Source organism: Triticum urartu, chromosome 4 (genome assembly GCF_003073215.2).
Source record: "Triticum urartu cultivar G1812 chromosome 4, Tu2.1, whole genome shotgun sequence".
NCBI classification, from domain to species: Eukaryota; Viridiplantae; Streptophyta; class Magnoliopsida; order Poales; family Poaceae; genus Triticum; species Triticum urartu.
This window is the reverse complement of record NC_053025.1, coordinates 67,621,212-67,644,281: the sequence shown is the minus strand read 5'-3', so window position 1 is coordinate 67,644,281 and position 23,070 is coordinate 67,621,212. Positions and strand designations below refer to the sequence as shown.

The 23,070-nt window shown below is 42.7% G+C and overlaps 1 protein-coding gene across 2 annotated transcripts; it reads right to left on the bottom strand.

The window, feature by feature from the left end:
- Positions 1 to 16,040: 16,040 nt before the first annotated feature.
- Positions 16,041 to 22,761, bottom strand: LOC125550711 (putative protease Do-like 14). Of its 2 annotated transcripts, none has more exons than XM_048713781.1 (9): positions 22,506 to 22,761; positions 21,116 to 21,310; positions 20,903 to 21,027; positions 19,401 to 19,612; positions 19,170 to 19,251; positions 18,327 to 18,469; positions 17,379 to 17,499; positions 16,945 to 17,048; positions 16,041 to 16,613 (listed from the first exon to the last, which is right to left on the bottom strand). In XM_048713781.1, exons 1-8 carry the CDS (start codon positions 22,696 to 22,698, stop codon positions 16,986 to 16,988), a joined length of 1,134 nt encoding a protein of 377 aa, XP_048569738.1. In that variant the 5' UTR covers positions 22,699 to 22,761; the 3' UTR covers positions 16,041 to 16,613; positions 16,945 to 16,985. The 2 variants fall into 2 exon arrangements, with proteins under 2 accessions (XP_048569738.1, XP_048569737.1); XM_048713780.1 differs by having other exon boundaries at positions 16,945 to 17,037; positions 22,506 to 22,757.
- Between the last annotated feature and the right edge of the window lie 309 nt (positions 22,762 to 23,070).

Genomic DNA, 23,070 nt, shown 5'->3' with positions numbered 1-23,070 from the left:
AAACCTTGTCAAGCAAGGCTAGTTTAGCTTTTGCCTTAGATCCAAATGCTCTCTTGGCATATATTCCGATAGATAATTCGAGACACTTGCTCTTTTTACCTTTTCACGCTTGGTTCATTAGCTAGCATTGTTAGTTAGTTAGTTAGTTAGCTTCTGTTGTCCATACCAAATGGCTAACCTTGCCAGGCAAGGCCGGTTCAACCCTTTGCCTTAAATCCAAATGCCCTCTTCCCATTTTCGACGAGCCTCAATTAGCCTGTAGGAAAAGCGATGGAAAAGGGAAGAAAAAAAGAGAGGAAACAACAAAAGAAAAGGAAGCGAGAGATCTAGAGGGAGAGATGAACGTGCTTTTTAGCAGTAGGGTGGCGATGAGACGGATAGATTCCGGTCACGCGGTACGTAGTACGCATACACCGACCGCTGCACTGCACTGCTCCACCACCCGTCGTCGTCGTCCGTTGCCGTCACCCACGGCCACTTTCACCTCCCCTTTCCCCTTGTCCTGTTCCGTTGTAGTTTTTCTCCCCGTGTGCTGTGCGTGCCTTTTCCGTTTGAAAAAGAGAGAGAGAGGGGAGAAGTGACGATCCAAAGACTGTCAAGAAAAAGCTGGACGATCCAAAGATTGTTAGGGAGGAAGAAAAAGCTGGAAGATCCAACGATTGTTAAGAGACGAACACGCCTTTTGTCTGCCCGCCTAACCCACGCGGGCGCGTACGCTGGTGTGCACGGCGGGATCCCGCTTTCTGTTGTGCGTAGACACATTTTCCGTTCCGGGGCTGGTGCTGGTGCCGCACCGCGTGCGTGCGTGCGCGCGGGCGCCCACGGTTTTCTTTTATTTTATTTTCTCATGTCGTGGATCGGCACGGCACGCGTCCTCGTCACTGCCGTCGCTCTCGCGGCCACCTCCGCTGCTTGCTTCCAGCCGTGTCGTTGTTGCTCCAGCTGCTTTCGTGTGTTTTCTTATTCAGGAAAAGGAGGCGAATTGTTAAAACACTGGGCGACAGGGAGACCGCGCGCTCCCACGGCACCGCTCCGACGGGCGGGCGGGCGGGAGCCAACCCAACCGGCTTTGTCGAGCCGTGCACTGCTTGATGATTAAACTACTCGGGGAGGTGATTAGGCTTTATTAGTAGTAGTCACTAGTCACCTGGTGCCCCTTTTTAATCCTCAGCCCACGTCACAAGCCTCACCATCTGTAGCTAGCTGACATGAACAAGTACTCACTGGGTTTTTTCAATGAGGCCAAAAATGGGTTCTAGACTTATAGGATATTTTAGGGCAACAAATTGCGGAGGCCGAGGCCCAAGCCAAGGGCCCATACAAAAACCTCCTGAAATTCAAGTTTATTTCAGACTCATGTAAAAACAAAGCTTTAATTTCTTCGCTCAGATTTGAGAAGCTCTTGATAGATGTGCCGTGTTACCATTAATCCTCGACGTTCCTCGCAGAAGAAAAAACGTCTTGAAAAAAAAAGATGACGCGGTAAAGTAATGGAGTGTAGGACCTATGACTGCAGCGATAAGTAGTAGTACTTAGTGTTGTAATGACACTTAACTATCAACAGTAACCGGCTAGCAGTACACATAAGAGTGGCGTGTCACTCATTAGGGGCATGTCGAATATGGTGCCGCGACTTGTCACGGCCAAGACCAAGGACGACAGCAATCTCGCAACGAGGGGATGGTACTACTTGTCGTTGACCTTCCACACAAGACCCGACTGTGTAACCCTGCTCTTCACTACATGTGTCATCTGTACATGAAACCCCTGCCTAGGTGAGCAACATAGCAGTACTGGCAGAGAGAGAGAGACCGTCACGCTCAAGTCCTTTAACCTCGCGACAAAATGGACAAAAATAACCCAAAGATGAAAGTAACTTCAAAAATAAACTCTCGGCGGAACTATTTTATAGAAATAACCCTTTCAGGTAGCGCCCAACCCGTAGGCGTTCATGTCTCAGGCACTACAATGTGTAGCGCCATTGCCATTAATGCCGACGTTACGCCGCCCACCGGCTCCCGCACCGCCGAGCGGATATAAAATCCACCCCAACCGCCCTTTCCCGACGTGCATCTCTCCCCGTCGCACACCTTTGTCGCTGCTCTTCTTTTAGGCCGCCGCACTCCTCCGTCGCCCCGCTCCACTCTCTCTCTCCTGTCGGGGGTGACAACCAACCACCGTGCTGGAAGCAGCCGCGGAGGTGGCGCCGCACCCGTCGGCTCGTGGCCGTCGAGCCTTATAGCTAGCCAGAGACCGTCGTGATCTACCGGTACGGCATCATGGTGCCACCGTCAGCGCGCTTAGCGATGAGGTGGCATGTCACTGCCGACGGCTACGCGCCTCCGGGCCCTGGCGCCACCCTCGAGCAACAGCGCATGCACCCTAGTGGCCCATAGAACATCCTAGGTCGCTATCGTTTCTAGGGCAGAGCATGAGCTCTACGCCGTCCTTCGCGAGTACCGGTGTAGGGCCATCCGCGGTAATGCATCCCTTGAACCTCGCACTCCTCACACCTCCCGCGTCCCCGCCCGTCCAGGTGGCGTGTGTTGTGTCGTGTGTCGGCCGTCGCGCACGTGCAGCCCCCCCCCCCAATCGCGCCTGCAGCCGCCTCCCCTCAGACCCAGCTCCTGCCGGAGCTAGCGGCGCTGAAGGAGGCGGGCAAACGCGAGGACATGCGGGGTTCATCCGCGACTCGACCACGGCGTCGGGCTGAATTCCACAATCGGAGTTCATAGGCCCGGCGGATGAGCCAGGGTACACGAGGGCGTTGAGGAAGTCGGTGGGGACACTGGCGCAGGAGACCGCGAACGCGGGCGAATTTTTCATCTACTTTAGCGACGACGGCGGCGGCGGCGCAGCGATGGTGACAACAGATTCATTGACCTCTGTGGGAGCGGGAGCGACAAGGAGTAGTTAGGTTTTTTTTTCGAATGAGTTTCGTTGAAAACATTGTAAACATCCTAAAATTTGAATGAAACTTGTGATGTTTTGAGTTAATTGTGGAATGTTTTGAATTATTGTTATGAAACTTTAGTTGTTTGTTTGAATGAATGTTTCTTATAAAATCTTGTTGTTTGAATTATTGTTGGGAAATAGTTAAAAAGGACAGCTAATGCACGTAGCTCCCGCTTGGTCACAAGGCAACAACTTTACCGCTGCACCAAGGCTCCCCTTCCGTTGGGAAATAATTCTTTATATTTTTTTATGAAAATAGGATACACAAGCAGGGGAGATATCTACAACATCAGCAGGTGTAGAAAAGAAGATATCTAGTAATATCACAAGTAAATTTAGAAGAATGGTCACATTAATTTGGTGAAAGATGCTGGATTGAGCAAAGACAGAACCATCACGCATGATATTGATCTTGGGGCAAGCATAATACACGAACCATGCATCAGGTCTTAACATACACCGGGTCTAAACATCAACTTGCATCATCTCTTACTACTACATAGATCAGCTTGCAGGCTCTTCCACTTCTTCAATCCATTTTACACTTCTTTGTACTTCCATCTGTAAAACAATGCAGGTATCAAGTACTCCTTCCGTTCCAAAATATAGTGCTTCCTCTATTCCCGTACTTCAACTTTGACTATAAATTTAACCAACGAGACCGACTGCGGCGGGAGCAAAAGTTATACCCGTGAATTCGTATTCAAAAGAAGTTTTCAATTATATAAGTTTTTTCTCCCATCGCAGTCGGTCTCGTTGATTAAATTTATGGTCAAAGTTGGACCTCAGGAAGCGCGGACGCATTATATTTTGAAATGAAGGGAGCAAGAACTAACTATATAAGTTTTATCTGTTTTTTTTGTAATGTTTTATCTATTTTCTCTTTATTTTGCCATGTACAAGTAATACCAAGTTAAAGAAAATTGCCATATTTTCTAGAATAACATGGCAAAAACATTGCACAACAAATCAAAAAAAGATCTTCAATGTGTACATTATATGCAAAAAATAGATATAACTTTGCCATGTTTAAAAAAATAGATAAAATTGCCATGTGACAAATTCCCACGATTGTAAAATAGATGTAAAAATTGCCATGTGAAAGAAGTACTCCCTCTGTTCACTTTTATAAGACCTTGAAGACATTTCAAACAATGTACAAAACAACCCATTTTGAGTTGTCTAAAATGACTTATAAAAGTGAACGGAGGGAGTATAAAATATTCCCAAAATTGCCATGGTCTAAATATAAAAATAACAACACATGTCAAATTTAGGATTTTTTTACCAATAAAAACATGAAATGTTTTTCAATTTTTTTAATTGACACATGAAAAATTTAGAAGATTTGATCTTTAACATAGATGACAAATGTAGCAAATTGCCAGGGGCACATGGAAAATGTAGCAAATTGCCAGGGGCACATGGCAAATGTAGGAGATTTGTTCTTTGAAAAAGCTGAGAAATTAGTAATTTGACAAAATTAGGAGAATTGTCATGTGTTTCTCATTCTGTGCAAGTACTTATGCATGCTTGCTATGTGTTTGTTAGGGCCATGACAAAATCCAGTACATTAAAAATACTAATAATATAAAAAATGACGAAAATTCAATGCTTACATTAACATTGGGGTCTACTAAACCCTACGCACAAATTTTCTACATAAGACATCTATGAAAGACTATCTAACTAGATTAACATTGAGACTTGGAGATTGGATATACCTCTACTGCATGTCGGTGGAGCGTGCATTCCTCGGAGAGCGGCGGGAGAAGCGGGGAGAGCGATGAGGTAGGGGCACCTCCTTTGCATGTAGCCTCCTCCTATGCAGATTGACTGACGAGGCAGGAGGGAGAGCGATGACATGCCGCATCGCCATGACCAGCCACATCCAGAGCCGTGCCATGGCCAACACCATTGTCAACGCCGTGGCCGCCCCGAGCAGCGCCCTGGCCAGCGCCATGACTCGCTCCATCGCCATACAGGCTAGACTTGTAGGCCCTCCAGCGGTATCTCTGCACCGGATCGTCACTCTCCGCCTCCATCATCGCCCAGTAGAGGTGCTCCACTGGAAAAGCATGGTTCGCCCGCATGCTGGCCTTCTCCTCGTCCGCGAGACAACCGGCGATGCCGATTGCCTCCTCGTAGAGCAACGTCAGGTCAGGGAACCACGAGCATATCTCGTGCAGCCGGGCCAACTTCTCCGCATCGCCAGCGGCCACCCGAACAAGGATTGCCGCCAATGAAGGAGTGATCTCCATTGTGGCTTAGAGATTGGACGATGATGGCTGGGAGATCGATTAGCGAGGGTTAGGGATTTGGGCGAGCTTGGGTGAGGGATTTTAGATGGACAACGAGGAGTGGTGGAGTGGAGGCGGTTGGCTTGAAGTGGTGCACTAGAGACGGCTGGCTTATTGTAGGATCTAGAAGTAGATGTGTCTAGAGGGGGGTGATTAGACACTTAGTGCTAAAATTGCAATTTTTAAGCTTTTTCTGTTTAAGAGGAGTTTAGGCACAATTTCAACACACACAATACATATCAAGCAAGCATGCAAAGAGTATATGAGCAGCGGAATGTAACGCATGCAACTTGCAAGAATGTAAAGGGAAGGGTTTGGAGAGATCAAACGCAATTGGAGACACGGATGTTTTTCCCGTGGTTCGGATAGGTGGTGCTATCCTACATCCACGTTGATGGAGACTTCAACCCACGAAGGGTAACGGTTGCGCGAGTCCACACAGGGCTCCACCCAAGGGCAACGGTTGCGCGAGTCCACACAGGGCTCCACCCACGAAGGGTCCACGAAGAAGCAACCACCCACAAAGGGTCCACGAAGAAGCAACCTTGTCTATCCCACCATGGCCATCGCCCACACAGGACTTGCCTCACTAGCGGTAGATCTTCACGAAGTAGGCGATCTCCTTGCCCTTAAAAACTCATTGGTTCAACTACACAATCTTGTCGGAGGCTCCCAAGTGACACCTAGCCAATCTAGGAGACACCACTCTCCAAGAAGTAACAAATGGTGTGTAGGTAATGAACTCCTTGCTCTTGTGCTTCAAATGATAGTCTCCCCAACACTCAACTCTCTCTCATAGGATTTGGATTTGGTGGAAAGAGGGTTTTAGTGGAAAGCAACTTGGGAAGGCTAGAGATCAAGATTCATATGGTAGGAATGGAATGTCTTGATCTCAACACATGAGTAGGTGGTTCTCTCTCAGAACATATGAGTTGGAATGGTGTGTGTGTTCTGATGGCTCTCTCATCGAATGAGAAGGAGGTGTAGGGGTAAATATAGCCTCCATATAAAATCCAACCGTTACACAGTTTTCCAATCTCGGTGGGACCGAATCAATAAACTCGGTCAGACCGAAAATGTAAACCTAGTGACCGTTAGTGATTTCGGTGGGACCGACTGGATCAACTCGGTGGGACCGATGTGCTAGGGTTAGGGTAAATCCAAAACTCGGTTTGACCGATTACTCAAACTCGGTGGGACCGATTTGGGTAATAAGTGAAACTAAGATTTGGTCAAGCAAACTCAGTGGGACCGATTGCATATCTCGGTGGGACCGAGAATATTGCAATGGGTAACAGAGAGTTTGCAAGCCCATCTCGGTGAGACCGAGATCCCATCGGTGAGACCGAGCTGATTAGGGTTTGGCAGTGGCTTATGACAAGTGAAACTCGGTGGCGCCGGATAGGAAGAATCGGTAGGACCGAGTTTGGCTTAGGGTTTAGGTCATATGTGGATATGGGAAAGTAGTTGAGGATTTTGGAGCATATCATTAAGCACATGAAGCAAGAGGCTCATTAAGCAACACCTCATCCCTCCTTGATAGTATTGGCTTTTCCTATGGACTCAATGTGATCTTGGATCACTAAAATGTAAAAGTGAAGAGTCTTGAGCTTGAAGCTTTAGCCAATCCCTTGTCCTTAGCATCTTGAAGGAGTTCCCACAACCTTTAGTCCATGCCACTCTATTATTGAACTTATCTGAAACATGCTAGATAGAAGTGTTAGTCCAACAAGAGATATGTTGTCATCAATTATCAAAACCACCTAGGGAGCACTTGTGCTTTCAATCTCCCCCTTTTTGGTAATTGATGGCAACATACATCAAAGCTTTAGATAAAGATATAAAGAACAGCAAGTAAAGCTTTGGAAGAACATGTAGCAAGCATAGGCTCCCCCTACATGTATGCACTCATGTAAATATGAAATATAGAGGCATGTGAGAGCATAAACATGACAGAATAGGCAATGTGTTACATGTATCTTGGCCATATGCATCAGAGCAAAAGATTATTAAGGAAAATACCTTCATGCTCATGAGTCCTTCTTGCAAACAGTATGTACATAAGCAAGAACTCCTCATACTCATGATTTTGATGCATATACTTACCTTGTGGTCTCGAGTTGGCTTAGGATGGAATGAACCTGCACAAACAAGGTTAGATAACACAGGTACGTCCACTAGCCAGAGCAAATAAAAGAAACCACAAGAATACCAAGACTGGGATGACATGTAGAGAGTGAGTACAAGGTACCACATTGGATTCAACATGTCCCCATGAATAAAGATATGCAATGAATTTGGCTGATTTCTTTTCCCTTAGGTGTCTTGCTCCCCCTGAATCTTACATGGGTTATTGGGAGAAGATAGGAAACAGAAAATCAGAGCTGAAGGTTATGAATAGAACTAAATTCAAATGAGTTCATATGAACATGTCTTTCCCCAAAAAAAGACATGTGGCATCTCTCCTCTTGAACATCAAGCATCTGGGATCCTTGAGTATTCTCTCCCCCTTGGAGATTTCTTTCTCCCCCTTAATATATGGGATCCTTGAGTATTCTCTCCCCCCTGGAGATTTCTTTCTCCCCCTTAATATATGGGATCCTTGAGTATTCTCTCCCCCTTGGAGATTTCTTTCTCCCCCTTGATGTGATCTCTCTCTCCTACAAGCTTTGATGCGATCTCTCTCTCCCCCTTTGACATCAATTTCCAAGAAGGTTTCTCCTGGAATCCGTCGAATAGGTTTGGTCCTTGAGATTCAGTACAAAGCAGGGAATAAAACTATGATGCTTGTAGAGGACAAGATTCATTGAGTGGAGCTGGATCAGAAGAAATATAGAATATGTGGCAGACTGTTTTTCCTGTTGCGAAATCGGTGGCACCGAGTGGCATATTTCGGTAGTACCAAAGGGATTCGGTTGGACCGAAAATGGCAATTCGGTGAAACCGAGTTCATCACAGAGAAAAACACTTGTCACCTCAGCTCACTAGTCAGGTAAGATCTCACAAAGATTTGCAATGAATTAGCTGAAGGATTTGCAAGGAATTTGATGCAGAAATATGCAGAACAAGAGCAAAAAGGAAAAGTGTGAAAGTTTCTAGATGAATTTTTTTTTGTTTTTTTGTGTGAGAGAGAAGGAAACAAATATGCAAGGAACAAACGCAATAACTCAGAAAAGGACACAAGAGAACTTCATCTAGAATTGGGCGGTGACATAGTCACCTATGTTAGAGTATATTGACTTAGGAGTCAAGTGAGGACACTTGATCATAGGTCATACTCATCGTTTAAGCTCAAAATGGGGTTACCATTTTTCGTTTAAGCATCTTGATGTATTCACATCTTGTTGAGTTGCTTTGACTCATGTCTTGGAGTAAAACTTCTCTAAGATGGAATGACATACCTTGGTGGTGATGTGGTTCTTGCTCATGTAGTTGAATTTGTGTGGGTGCTCAGGGTTGATGTAGTTCATCAAGAGTTGGGAGCACCACTTGGAGTTTGAGTTCATCTACCTACATGGGTTAGTTCTTGCAAGGAAGAGCACTTGTGTATCCAAAAATGACAATCATGAAGCTTAATATAGAATTTGTCAAAGGATATGTTTGAATTGTTTTGTGCTTCCTTGTCTTCAACCACTATTGTGTAGAGTCTTGGTCTTGTAGAGATTGCTCAAGATGTGAGTGAGTCGCAATCTCATGGAATTAGATTCAACCAAGCACCTACATGGGTTAGACAACATGCAAGGTGCAAATATATCCAAGACATAAGATGGTTATCATAAGAGATACATCATGGATTAGTCATGAGCTCATGTCTTGCATGTATCCAATGGAGTTTCTACTCCAAATTCGAAGCATCAATGATGTTCAATTCTCCTCTCAACCTGCAAAACACTTTCTCATCAAGCGGTTTAGTGAATATATCCGCTAATTGCTTATCGGTGCGAACATGCTTAAGATTGATGTCACCCTTAGCAACATGATCTCGAATGAAATGATGACGAACTTCAATATGCTTAGTTCGAGAATGTTGTACAGGATTATGACCAATTTTGATAGCACTTTCATTGTCACAAAGTAGTGGAACATGTTTCACATAAATCCCATAATCTTTAAGAGTTTGAGTCATCCAAAGTAATTGAGCGCAACATGAACCAGCGGCAATGTATTCAGCTTCGGCGATGGATAAGGATACCGAGTTTTGTTTCTTGAAAAACCAAGACACAAGAGATCTACCAAGAAATTGACAAGTACCCGAAGTGGACTTTCTATCAACCTTGTCTCCGGCATAATCCGAGTCGGAATAGCCAACAAGATCAAAAGAAGACCTCTTAGGATACCAAATGCCAAAATTTGGTGTATGGATTAAATATCTCACTATCCTTTTCACAGCCTTAAGATGACAATCTTTAGGAGCAGCTTGATATCGTGCACACATGCACACACTTAGCATAATATCGGGACGTGAAGCACATAGGTATAACAATGAACCAATCATAGAGCGATAAACCTTTTGATCAACTGGTTCACCATCTTTGGTTAAATCATTATGTCCACTAGTAGGCATGGGTGTAGACATACCTTTGCATTCTTGCATATTGAACTTCTTGAATAAGTCCTTGGTGTACTTTGTTTGAGAGACAAATGTACCTTCCTTAGTTTGCTTGATTTGCAACCCAAGAAAGAATTTGAGTTCACTCATCATAGACATCTCAAACTTCTCTGACATTAGCTTTCCAAACTTTTCACTAAAGAGAGGGTTAGTTGAACCAAATATGATGTCATCAACATAAATTTGGCATACAAATAGTTCTCCATTAACCCTTTTAGTAAAAAGAGTAGAGTCAATTTTACCAATTTCAAAACCACTTGTAGTAAGGAACTTGGTCAAGCATTTATACCATGCTCTAGGAGCTTGTTTAAGACCATAAAGAGCTTTGTGAAGTTTGTAAACATGATTTGGTTTCTTAGGATTGACAAAGCCGGGAGGTTGTTTGACATAAACTTCCTCCTCTATTTCTCCATTTAGAAAAGCACTTTTAATGTCCATTTGGTACAAGGTGATATTATGGTGATTAGCATAGGCAAGTAAGATGTGAATGGACTCAAGTCTAGCAACGGGAGCATACGTCTCACCATAGTCCATACCTTCGACTTGTGTGTACCCTTGGGCGACGAGACGTGCTTTGTTGCGAACCACTTGTCCATCTTCATCTTGTTTGTTGCGAAACACCCATTTGGTACCAATGATGTTGTGGTTGTTGTCGGGCTTCTCAACCAATGTCCAAACTTGGTTTCTCTCAAAATTATGTAGCTCTTCATGCATAGCGTTTATCCAATCCGGATCTTCCAATGCTTCTTCAACCTTCATTGGTTCAATACTAGAGATGAATGAATAGTTTTCACAAAAGTTAGCTAAACGAGTTTTTGAGCGAGTGATTCTCCCGGTTTGTATATCATTGAGGATTTGCTCGACGGGATGATCTTTGGCAATTCTTGCTCGAACTCGTGAGAGCTTTTGCTTGGGTCTTCGTTGAACATCTTCTTCATCTTGTTCTTCTTCTTGGCCTTCTTCATTGTTGACGTCGTCGTTCTCTTGTCATGGTGGAGAAGGAGGTTGTTGATGTTCATCTTGACGTACTTCCTCGTTTTCTTCATCTTGGTGTGTCCCACTTGTGGATGCTTCCGTGTCGATTCTTGGTTCACCTTGTCGTGAAGTAGAAGTTTCCACTTGGACGGATGAAGTACTATCCTTCACCTCTGTTGGACGAATTTTGCCAATGGACAAGTCTTGAATTGCTTCTGAAGGGTCTTTGTCTCCTACATCAATTGGCAATTGCTCTACTTGCGAGCCATTAGATTCATCAAACTTCACATCTACCGTCTCTTCAACCTTTCGGGTGAAATTGTTGTAGACACGGTAAGTGTGAAAGTTTGATCCATAACCAAGTAGAAAACCTTCATGAGATTTAGGAGCAAACTTTGAACGACGATGCTTATCAAGAATGTAGCATTTTGAGCCGAATACTCGAAAGTATCCAACTTGAGGCTTGTTACCGGTGAGGAGCTCGTATGCCGTCTTGCTGAGTAGCTTGTGAAGATATAAGCGATTTGTTGCGTGACAAGCTGTCTCAACCGCTTCTGCCCAAAAGTGCTTTGGCGTTTTGTATTCATCAAGTATCGTTCTTGCCATTTCGATGAGCGTCCGGTTCTTCCTCTCAACAACTCCATTTTGTTGAGGTGTGTATGTAGCCGAGAACTCATGTGAAATCCCTTCTTCGTCAAGAAAGGTGTCCACATTTGCGTTCTTGAACTCCGTTCCGTTGTCACTCCGAACCTTCTTGATCTTCACATCAAACTGATTTTGGGCTTTCCTAGCGAAGTTTCTGAAGATCTTCTGGACCTACGACTTGTCATTAAGAAAGAACACCCACGTAAATCTTGAAAAATCATCAACTATAACTAGACCAAAAGAATTTCCACCAAGACTCTTGTAGGCATTGGGACCAAAAAGATCCATGTGAAGCAGTTCGAGTGGCCTCCTTGTGGTCATGATGTTCTTCATGGGATGTCTTCCTCCAACCTATTTACCTGCTTGACAAGCACTGCAAAGTCTATCCTTATCAAATATGACATCGTTAACTCCAAGGATATGATTTCCTTTAATAAGCTTGTCAAGGTTTCTCATGCCAACGTGACCTAGTCATCTATGCCACAACCAACCTTTTGAGGATTTAGCAACAAAGCAAGTTTTAGGTTGTGACTTTTTATAGAAATCGACAATGTAAAGATCACCTCTACGCATACCCGTAAAGACCATTTTATGATTGTCTCGACGAAATACTTGGCAATCTACCTCAGTAAATAGGACATTCAAACCGAAATCAGCAAGTCTAGATACTGAAAGTAAGTTGTAGCCAAGAGATTCAACGAGCATGACATTTTGAATGGAACTGTCATGTGAGATGGCCACCTTACCAAGGCCAACCACTTTACCCTTTGAATTATCACCAAAGGTGACATATTTTCGAGGGCGTTGTTTTCAGCAAGCTCACGAAACATCTCTTCATCTCCGGTCATATGATCAGTACATCCACTATCAAGAACCCATTCCTTTCCTCCTGATTCATATCCCCGAAGATTAGCCATAAGACCAAAATGTTTCATTGCATCATCAAGATCAAAGTCACTATCATCATCATCATAATATTCATGTTCATCATGATCTTGTGACTCATCATTTCCTAGAGAGGGTAATTCATTAGATAAATGATCAAAGTGGTTACTTTTATGAATTCTTATAGCTTTGAATATGATATCATTAATGATTCCAACATCTCCTTTAGCATGCTTAAGATTGGCAAGTTCAAGAAGACATTTACCAAAACTAGGATCACTAGAGTTCATCTTACTCAAGGCAATAGATTTATGGATAATTTCATCCAAAGTTTTCAAGGAATGATTGGGAAACCTTTCCTCAAGAAATTTCCATATAGTATAGGCGCAATTTTGAGTAGGCAAACTAGCAATCAAATTTTTGGGCAATCCTCTAATGATGAGCTCAATAGTTCTAAGATTGCGAATCATGTCAATATCTTCATCTAGGGTAGGATGCAAGGGATCAATATGGGGTGCACAAGGGCTAGCAATGTACTTGTTCAAATGATATTGAATGAAGATTACAAGCATCTTATTTTTCCACTCATGAAAATACTCTCCATCAAGAATAGGCACTCTATGTCTAAGACTCCCTAGAGTAGACACATCCATCTTCCTCCAATGGTGATTAAATCAAGGCAATGGAGACCAAAGCTCTGATACCACTTGTAGGATCTAGAAGTAGATGTGTCTAGAGGAGGGTGATTAGACACTTACTGCTAAAGTTGCAATTTTTAAGCTTTTTCTGTTTAAGAGGAGTTTAGGCACAATTTCAACACACACAATACATATCAAGCAAGCATGCAAAGAGTATATGAGCAGCGGAATGTAACGCATGCAACTTGCAAGAATGTAAAGGGAAGGGTTTGGAGAGATCAAACACAATTGGAGACACGGATGTTTTTCCCGTGGTTCGGATAGGTGGTACTATCCTACATCCACGTTGATGGAGACTTCAACCCACGAAGGGTAACGGTTGCGCGAGTCCACACAGGGCTCCGCCCAAGGGCAACGGTTGCGCGAGTGCACATAGGGCTCCACCCATAAAGGGTCCACGAAGAAGCAACCACCCACAAAGGGGCCACGAAGAAGCAACCTTGTCTATCCCACCATGGCCATCGCCCACACAGGACTTGCCTCACTAGCGGTAGATCTTCACGAAGTAGGTGATCTCCTTGCCCTTACAAACTCATTGGTTCAACTCCACAATCTTGTCGGAGGCTCCCAAGTGACACCTAGCCAATCTAGGAGACACCACTCTCCAAGAAGTAACAAATGGTGTGTAGGTAATGAACTCCTTGCTCTTGTGCTTCAAATGATAGTCTCCCCAACACTCAACTCTCTCTCTCTCATAGGATTTGGATTTGGTGGAAAGAGGGTTTTAGTGGAAAGCAACTTGGGAAGGCTAGAGATCAAGATTCATATGGTAGGAATGGAATGTCTTGATCTCAACACATAAGTAGGTGGTTCTCTCTCAGAACATATGAGTTGGAATGGTGTGTGTGTTCTGATGGCTCTCTCATCGAATGAGAAGGAGGTGGAGGGGTATATATAGCCTCCACACAAAATCCAACCGTTACACAGTTTTCCAATCTCGGTGGGACCGAATCAATAAACTCGGTCGGACCGAAAATGTAAACCTAGTGACCGTTAGTGATTTCGGTGGGACCGACTGGATCAACTCGGTGGGACCGATGTGCTAGGGTTAGGGTAAATCCAAAACTCGGTTTGACCGATTACTCAAACTCGGTGGGACCGATTTGGGTAATAAGTGAAACTGAGATTTGGTCAAGCAAACTCGGTGGGACTGATTGCATATCTCGGTGGGACCGAGAATATTGCAATGGGCAACAGAGAGTTTGCAAGCCCATCTCGGTGAGACCGAGATCTCATCGGTGAGACCGAGCTGATTAGGGTTTGGCAGTGGCTTATGACAAGTGAAACTCGGTGGCGCCGGATAGGAAGAATCGGTAGGACCGAGTTTGGCTTAGGGTTTAGGTCATATGTGGATATGGGAAAGTAGTTGAGGATTTTGGAGCATATCATTAAGCACATGAAGCAATAGGCTCATTAAGCAACACCTCATCCCTCCTTGATAGTATTGGCTTTTCCTATGAACTCAATGTGATCTTGGATCACTAAAATGTAAAAGTGAAGAGTCTTGAGCTTGAAGCTTTAGCCAATCCCTTGTCCTTAGCATCTTGAAGGAGTTCCCACAACCTTTAGTCCATGCCACTCCATTATTGAACTTATCTGAAACATGCTAGATAGAAGTGTTAGTCCAACAAGAGATATGTTGTCATCAATTATCAAAACCACCTAGGAAGCACTTGTGCTTTCACTTATTGAATAAGGTTGCGGCGATTTGACTACTCGACACGGAAGGCCGGGATGTGGGTCCCATGATGCAAGGCGCGCGGGGGTGGGGTGGGGGGGGGGAGCACGGTCTTTTTTGAAGGCCAGCGCCACACAGCAGCACCAAAGCGACCGACCGTCAAGGGGACCATAGATAGGACCATAGTTGTTACGTATTTTTATGTATATAGAGACCGTACTATAGTGTTTCTCGAGTTGCTGTAAGAAAGTGTTACGCGCGAGAGACTTGGAGGACCACAAGTGTAATTTTCTCCTGCAAGAATGTCAAAACGCAGCTAAGATGGACGGATGAGATGTAAATTTACAGAAATAGTACTATGAAACTGCACATTTCACGAACACGTGATTTGGACAGAGTTCCTACGCTCCCAAGTCCCAAGCATGGTTCGGAATCTTGTGCCCAAAAGAATCTGCATGTTACTTCGACCAGATACACATGGCCAATCCACAACACAAGCTTAATGAGAAATGATCATGCACACCTGTACTACATAAGTTGACATGACACACCACTTGGGCTCTTCCAAAGCATTAAATTATGGACAGAGGATGCAAATCTTGCATTTCATCTCATTTATAGACATATCTATTTATTTAGAAACGGGGACTCCGGAGGCCACGGACATGACTGTTTCTTAATGCCCCCCACACCCAAAGGAGAACTATAACAAAAAAAAAAGTGTCATTGTCGCCTCAGATGCATAAAGGAGTATTTCTCTAAATGATTGCCCTGTCAATCATAAACCTACAAGTCAGCTCAACAAAAAAAAAGGGAGGGGGGGGGGTTCTTTTTTTGGGGCAAATTGCATTTTGTTTCGTTGTTGACCTCACAGCTACATGTATAAAATGTAGTACAAATTAATCGGGTCACACAAGGTGAGCAATACTCTGCAATAGAACTACGTACATGATTTCCATACACAGCAGGATTTTGTAATACTTTAGTTCAGACTTCACGATGCAGAAAGAAATAAAAAATTCAGAGACTCAAACATATTCAACTATTGGTGCACCATAGCATACAGATACAGGTAGACGAAAGCGTACATCTAGCACAAATAACCCCCCTCCCCTATGATGAAGCATGTAAGGGACATTTCAACCAAAAGTTATGAGATGCTGCATCTAACAACCAATAGAAATGGACCTAGGTTTTAGGGTGCCACGCAAGGCGGACGCCACGTACCAACCTGATTTTGCAGCAGGCAAATCAAACCTTCCAAATACAGATAGAACATTGCTTCCAAATTCCACTAAAAAATGAACATTGCTTCCAAACAGATATGCGAACCATGCATCCATTTAAGTTTTTGCCAGTGCCAGTGCAGAATGTAAAAATTATTCGATGACTCTGCTGTTTCAGTCTCTTGCCCACCTTTACCATGCTTCTGAAACAGAAGTTCTATCAAAAGATGCAGACATACCTTACTGCTACTCTTGCCTATTTTGTTCATAAGTATTACAGATTACGAAACTCCACATCCACATTCTTCGATGAGTTTCACATTTTGTCAAGTCAAACACTGCACCACCATATCTATTGGTAAGTTTTTCTTTCCCTCAATGAGGAAGGAGAATACCCATTACCCATGCCTACATCGAACTCAACAGAATGTCCATAGGCCGCATAAAATGATTTTTTAAGGAAAACTATATTTGTACTGCAAAATTCTCCTCTGAGCTCATTAACCTCAAGCAGATAATCGTGGGTCACCTGCTGGCATCTGCTTCCTCTGGCGTAACTGTCAAAGTCACATGTACATTGTTCGCCCTTTTAACAAGAACTTTAAATGGCACTCCAACCTTGTCCCCCATGATACCAATAATCTGCAATGTATACTCTCTATTAACTTGTCTGCACAAATATCCCTCAAAAAGAAAAACTCATCCGCACAAATAAAAGGATAATTTGCCCCCCCCCCCCCCTCCCCCCTCCCTGAGTTGAGATTTGAGAATTTGATGCACAGAACACTAGAATAATAACCCCAGAAGCGCATGAACCATGTTAGACAACAGGCACCAGAGGCCACTATTCTAGCATCAGGCTTAATTCCATATCACGATCTAACATGACATAATTACTTCTTTCAAAATAAGGAATATTGCAAGTGATAGAAATTTAAGAAACCTCCACATAACCAGAGGTTACCCTAGTTACCTCTTTGATCGTTTCCACTGGTTTACCATCAAATTCAGTGACTACGTCCCCAGGAGCAAATCCTGCACGTTCGGCTGGCGAGCCTGGTGTAACCTGGTAATCCACTAATCTAGTATCAGCAACTTAGCATGGCCTAACTATAATCAGAATAAATAATAAGTCAGAAACAGCAGGAGATATAAGAAAGAAAGGCATTGAACTGTGATAATTAGAATTGTACAACAAGTTTAATTCAAGCACACCACAAAGTCACAATTACAAGAATAAATAATAGGTCAGAAAGAGCAGGAAATATATGAAAAAAAGCAATGAACTGTGATAACTAGAATTGTACGACAAATTTAATTTGAGCACAGCAGTCAGAAACTTAAGAGTGAGTCTTCTGGGCTGCAGAACGTCTCATCATGGCACAAGACGAATTATGAATAGCTTACCATTGGAACAAGCACACCTTTGCTTACATCAGGGAAAGAACTTGATCTTTCTTTAAGTTGCGCAATGACCATTGGATTAAGATCAAGCATCTTCAAACCAAGCCACGGGCGTACAACTCTCCTGCATTGAACAATAGGAAGTAACATCATACTGGATTTCAGTTAAATTTGTGTAATACTGATGTTCATTCATCACTAATCGGGTTACTCAAGTGGTAGAACACAAACAAATAAGAGTTAGATAACTCGATCAATCGCATTTTTATCAAGTGACCTTTCAGTATCTCAATCTAAGTTACCCCTAGTGGACTAAACCAGGACAAGTTACCATGTACAAGTATGGGCGATAATTTGAATATGGTTTTGGCATCAAATAGTTGAGTTGTCACAAAATGATAAATAACATGAACAGAAGATGATTCCCACACGAGTAAATTATAGTATAAGATATCTACAAAATAGGAAGCAAGTGTATCACTAGCATTGGCATGTTGCAACAGAGACAAAAAGATTGGAGGTAATTGCATGGCCATGTATGTTCTCATACTTCGCTGTATCAGTGTGCACGCTTCATCTTGAACATTATACTTGGTGGTGGTATGCGTGTGGTAACATTTAAGTAATCCAAAAGAATCTACTTACAGAAGGTAAATGCAGACTGACTACCTATAAACTAACTTCTTATATACAAAGCGTTGTATATAATCCAAAAGAATCTACTTACAGAAGGTAAATGCAGACTGACTACCTATAAACTAACTTCTTATATACAAAGCGTAAACACCATCATCATACGACTTTCACTTCCTCATACAATGCATGTTCTAACATCACTCCAAAAGTGGAGATAATAACCTAAAGTTAAATAAAGAAATTTCCGAAGGCAAGGTGAAATACAAGACAGTGCAATAGTTAAATGCAACCTTAGTCATACGACTAAAGGCATACCCATTTTTCTTGAAGTGCTCCACTATTTTCACGACATAGTCAATCGGTACTGAAAAGCTCAAACCATCAGCATCCCTAAGTTTCATCACATTAACTCCAATGATCTCGCCATCGAGGTTCACAAGAGGACCTCCAGAGTTACCCTGCAGCATGCAAATGCGTCCACAGTTTGTCCTAGAGAAACTGAGACCGAACCAAAAGCACCAAGGAAACAAACCACATATGTTTGCATTACATATATATGAGGCTACATTGGCAAAAACAAAATGGATGAACCAAGGAAAAACTTGAACAAAAACAAAGGTTGCCCTGTTCTTTAATATTAGTCCAAGAAGAAAGCAGGTACACAAAATTTAATTCCGTAATAGAAAGCAGGTAAAAATTAATCGATACTGACATCTATGGTCACCACCCGAGTGACAAATGGATCAGAATAGAAAGTTGAACGTTGCAACAGGAAGGTGCACAGTAGGTAAATAGCTTAAGCTGCTACTATCTTTTTTCAGATTTGCTACTGTAATTTATAACGTTTTCCTCAAAACTGTTTGGTGCATGGTCCTCATTCTGATAGGGTGCAGTTAGGAATATCTTTCTCAATTCATGATTTTTCAAAGCTATATTGTCCCAACAAAAATTCAAATACATTTATACATTCAGTGTTAGTGTTTCCAATCATTTTTTTTTCATATCTCCGCATGTTCACAGAAGAAGAAAAAAGAGTGTGACGGCTGGTAACAAGACCTAGTAAAATGACATAATAATTACCAAACAGATCAGAATATCCAAGTGCACGAAGGATGTGCGCTAAAATCATGTCCAGGAAGATGAGGTCAAAGGTCTTACGATATTGATGGCACAATCTGTTTGCAGATACTCCCTTCGTATTCCTCCAAGACCCAGATCACTACTTTTCCGGTCAACACAACTACAGGAAAATGGGGTGAAAGTGGAACATTGAAGTCAGCAAAATAAAGAGCAAGTTTGGGGATCAAAAGTGGACCAGTAGTGTTAAAGATGGCCAGGGGATGAGATAAAATTAAAGCAAAAAAGGGTCAGTTTTAGGGAAATCTTAACCTTACAATGCCAGCTGTAACTGTATTCTGAAGAGAAAGTGGGCAGCCCAAAGCAACAACCCAGTCACCTGGTCGAAGCTTACATGAGGATCCAAGTCTTGCAGCTGGTAAAGGTGTCTTGGACTTGATCTTCAGAACAGCGATATCTGAGTGGTGGTCAAAATTGAGAACTATGCCTTCAAATTCACGACCATCTTGTAAACTCACACTAACCTGTTATAATTGACCCATTTTTAGGCAAGATTGAGGAAGCAAACAAATATTTATACTATTTAACTGGATGAACCAAGATGCTGGCACAACATTTTAACAGTATAAGGAAGAGGATAGAAGTGTAAGTAAAAAATCTATCTTAAGCAGAGCTACGATGTGGTAATTTGTTAGGAAAAACACTGAATTGTATATACTATGGCTTGGGTCAAATTTGACCCTAGAAAATTCCAGAACTTCAACCTTGGTACTTAGGTTATAGACTACTGTCCATTTTTATAGGGTTATCGACTGTTATTGACTGTTCTAGTGTTCCATAACTTGAAAGAATGATAAAGGACCAAGGACAGTCCATTCATCCATGTATAATCAAGAGACATATTCTAACTTCAATTCTGTTATAATTGGTCACAACGCATCTGTCCTATTCTGTAAAGAAAGTGATGCAGGTAGAAACAATGAATATGAGTTAATTCAAAAGCTTCCACTTTGTGAGATTAGAGAAGTTTCTCATGTCAATTTTTCTTCTTCCGATGTACAGAATGAGAAAAAAAGGTGCTATGACTAACAATGATATGCAATTCATTTATGTGAATCTTTACCAATTATAAAGAGATGGTCTCAACTAACTGTGATGAAGGTAGAGAAGCATTGTTCATACTCTATACACATCAACCTCAACAGTCAACACCAACTGTCTATGGAGGTATAGTAAGTGATAGTAACCTCAATACTAGCATTCGAGATTTATCAAGCATCATAACCAACATATAATATACACATCTATACTGATAGCTCAACGCTGCTCCAAATTCAGAGATATTCTAAGAGTGAGGGGAAATGGCTCCCATTATGAACAGTAAATTCTAAAGAAATACTTGGAAGTATAAAAAGTCACACATATTTTGAGTCTTTGATAAGCCGTCAAATTTGTATAAAAAATGAACAGTTTTGCGCGCTAATTTTTTCCAAGCCATAAAAAAAGGAGACAAAACATTAATAGCACTAAAGGTGCATAATTAATTCCCCCCCCCCCTAAAGTTTGTAAGCACATAAGAATACATTTACATCCATAAAGCATTTTGATTTATTATTTCCTTTACACCCAGGAACAGGTGCTCCAGGTTAGAGTTTTGACTTTCCAGTGTTTTAAGAACTTCAACAAGTCATATCCATGCATCATAATACTAGTTTCATTTGTCCATGATAAGCATTGTACAGTATTAGCAATGTCAGCCGTAATGGATAACACAAGATGAACACAAAAAGTACTGGTAGTGCCAAGTTACTAACCTTCCCCTTTAGACCTGGTTTTGTGCTTTGAAAATCTGTAACAAGATGGGCACATGTCAATATGGTCCCATCTGGATCTATTATAGTCCCTGATCCAAGGCTCTTCTCTCGCAACCATCCATTTCCTACAGAAATAATTGCACAAGTTTACAACATATAGCTAGTGAAACTGGTCATGAGTTTTAACAATTTCCGTTGCAGCTACATTCCCACCTTGCATACAAGAAATATTCACCACAGCAGGACCAACTGCAGCTGCGGCATTGGCAATTGAGTTTCTGCCTAGACATCCTGGGCAACATCTCGAATCATCAGAGTTTCCACCAGAGGCATGGTTGCTCAGGTTTGCGGGCGGAACCGATGCACATGCAAAAGAGTTTAGTATAGGGAAACCCCCTGTAAAACCCCCTGTACACAAAAATTTGAATACAATGAGTTTTTTTTAAAATTAAGCTCTTGGTAAAGAGCAAGATATGGAGGCATTATTGGGTGAAACAAAGTGTAACACACACAGCATTTCTGTGAAATATATGTGCTTACAAATAGTGTTCTAATGTCCAAATGCAGGCCTCCACCAAACTGGTCTCCAACTATGTTTATTAATATATAACATCGTTGAATCCAGAGTCCAGATAACACCTTAATTCAGCTAAACTACTCGCTCAGAACAGTTGCACATCCATTAATAGCATTTACTACGTACTCTCAAGAAATCATCACGTAATAAGGTAGAAAAGGAAAAGATATATGACGGCAGACAAAAAAGGGATTTACTGCCCTAAGACAACATATATATAAGATAAGAAAAGAAGCTAAACCACAGTCACATCATTTGAGAACAGTTGTGCCCCAAGACAGAATTTATTTTCCGAGAAATGTTCTTACACTTTTCCCAGCAAAGAACTAGAACAGTATTTTTTTTAGCAAAATACATAAATATGTTTTACCATTTGAAATTCTACATTTGCAAGTCTATATCGACACTCTACAAACAATAGTATGAGTTGCGCTTGGATACTAATCACCTTAACCATCCATAAAATCTGAACGACTATATTTTTTTGAAACTTTCCTTGCAATTGCTTACTGTGTTACGATTATATTCATTGCATTTAGAGCTAATTAATCATATGTTTTTCTTTTTGCATTTCGTTCGGTTTTATGCATCAAAATTAAAACCTCTCAAACCCTGTCTCCACCGCATAATGAACGTCCCTTCCTCTGTCCCCTCAACAGCAGGCTTTAGTGCCAATTTGGGGAAACTAATAACTATCAGCAAGGATGATCTAGTGTCACTGTTCCAACAAGTGTTCTGTGTTGCAAAAATAGCTAGCTTATAAACTACTCCCTCCGTTCCGAATTACTTGTCGCAGGTATGTATGTATCTAGATGTATTTTAGTTCTAGATACATTCATTTCTGCGACGAGTAATTTGGAACGGAGGGAGTAGTAATAACCATTGGTAGTTGGCACCACAGTCCACAAAGCATTCGATGTAGTACTACTGGTTACCGATAATCGCGAATCAATGACACCCTGTTCTAACGTAGGTGATAACCGTAAACTAGCCCAGGCAAGCAGATGACGCGACAGCAAACCGAACCTTGCCACGGCGCGAAGAGGGGGTTGCTGGAGAAGAGCCCCGTGGCGGCGGTGGACAGGAGATGGCGGAGCGGCGCGGAGGCAGACACGGTGACGACCGTGGCGGAGTCGCCGCGGTCGAGGAGGTGCCCGGCTCCCGCTGCGGCGGCGCCGGCGGCGAGGAGTAGGGCGGCGCGGCGCGGGTTGCGGAACATTCTCGAGTGTGCGGGAGGATCGCTTTGGACTTGGGAGAAAAGAAAAAATGTTGTGGGAGAAGAAATGTAGCGTGGTCTGTCTGCTCTAGGATGGTGGGCCGTACAGGTCGCCGTATCAGCTTGGGCTGGATTGAACTTGGACTTTTGACTTGGAATTGGAACTGGAAACTGGAGGACTTGTACGTATTTTTGGGGAGGTCCTCTTTTGGTGGAAATCCCTTTTCGCCGCGCTCTGCATCAAACTGCCGGCGCTTCGCACAGGAGAGCGACTCGATAGGCGGGCCCAGATTTTGCACCTACAACCGCCTCTAGCCAGCCGGCTTTGGAAGGTTCCCTGAACCGTTTTTTCTTTTCTTTTCTTTTTTTCGTTTT

Excerpts from the sequence above, each read along its gene's own strand:
- LOC125550711 (XM_048713780.1), bottom strand. The coding sequence starts at position 22,698 with ATGTTCCGCAACCCGCGCCGCGCCGCCCTACTCCTCGCCGCCGGCGCC. Across the intron at positions 21,028-21,115 it reads GAATATTTCTTGTATGCAAG|GAAATGGATGGTTGCGAGAG; the intron begins GTGGGAATGTAG and ends TTATTTCTGTAG. Across the intron at positions 16,614-16,944 it reads CAGTGGAAACGATCAAAGAG|ATTATTGGTATCATGGGGGA; the intron begins GTAACTAGGGTA and ends TATACATTGCAG.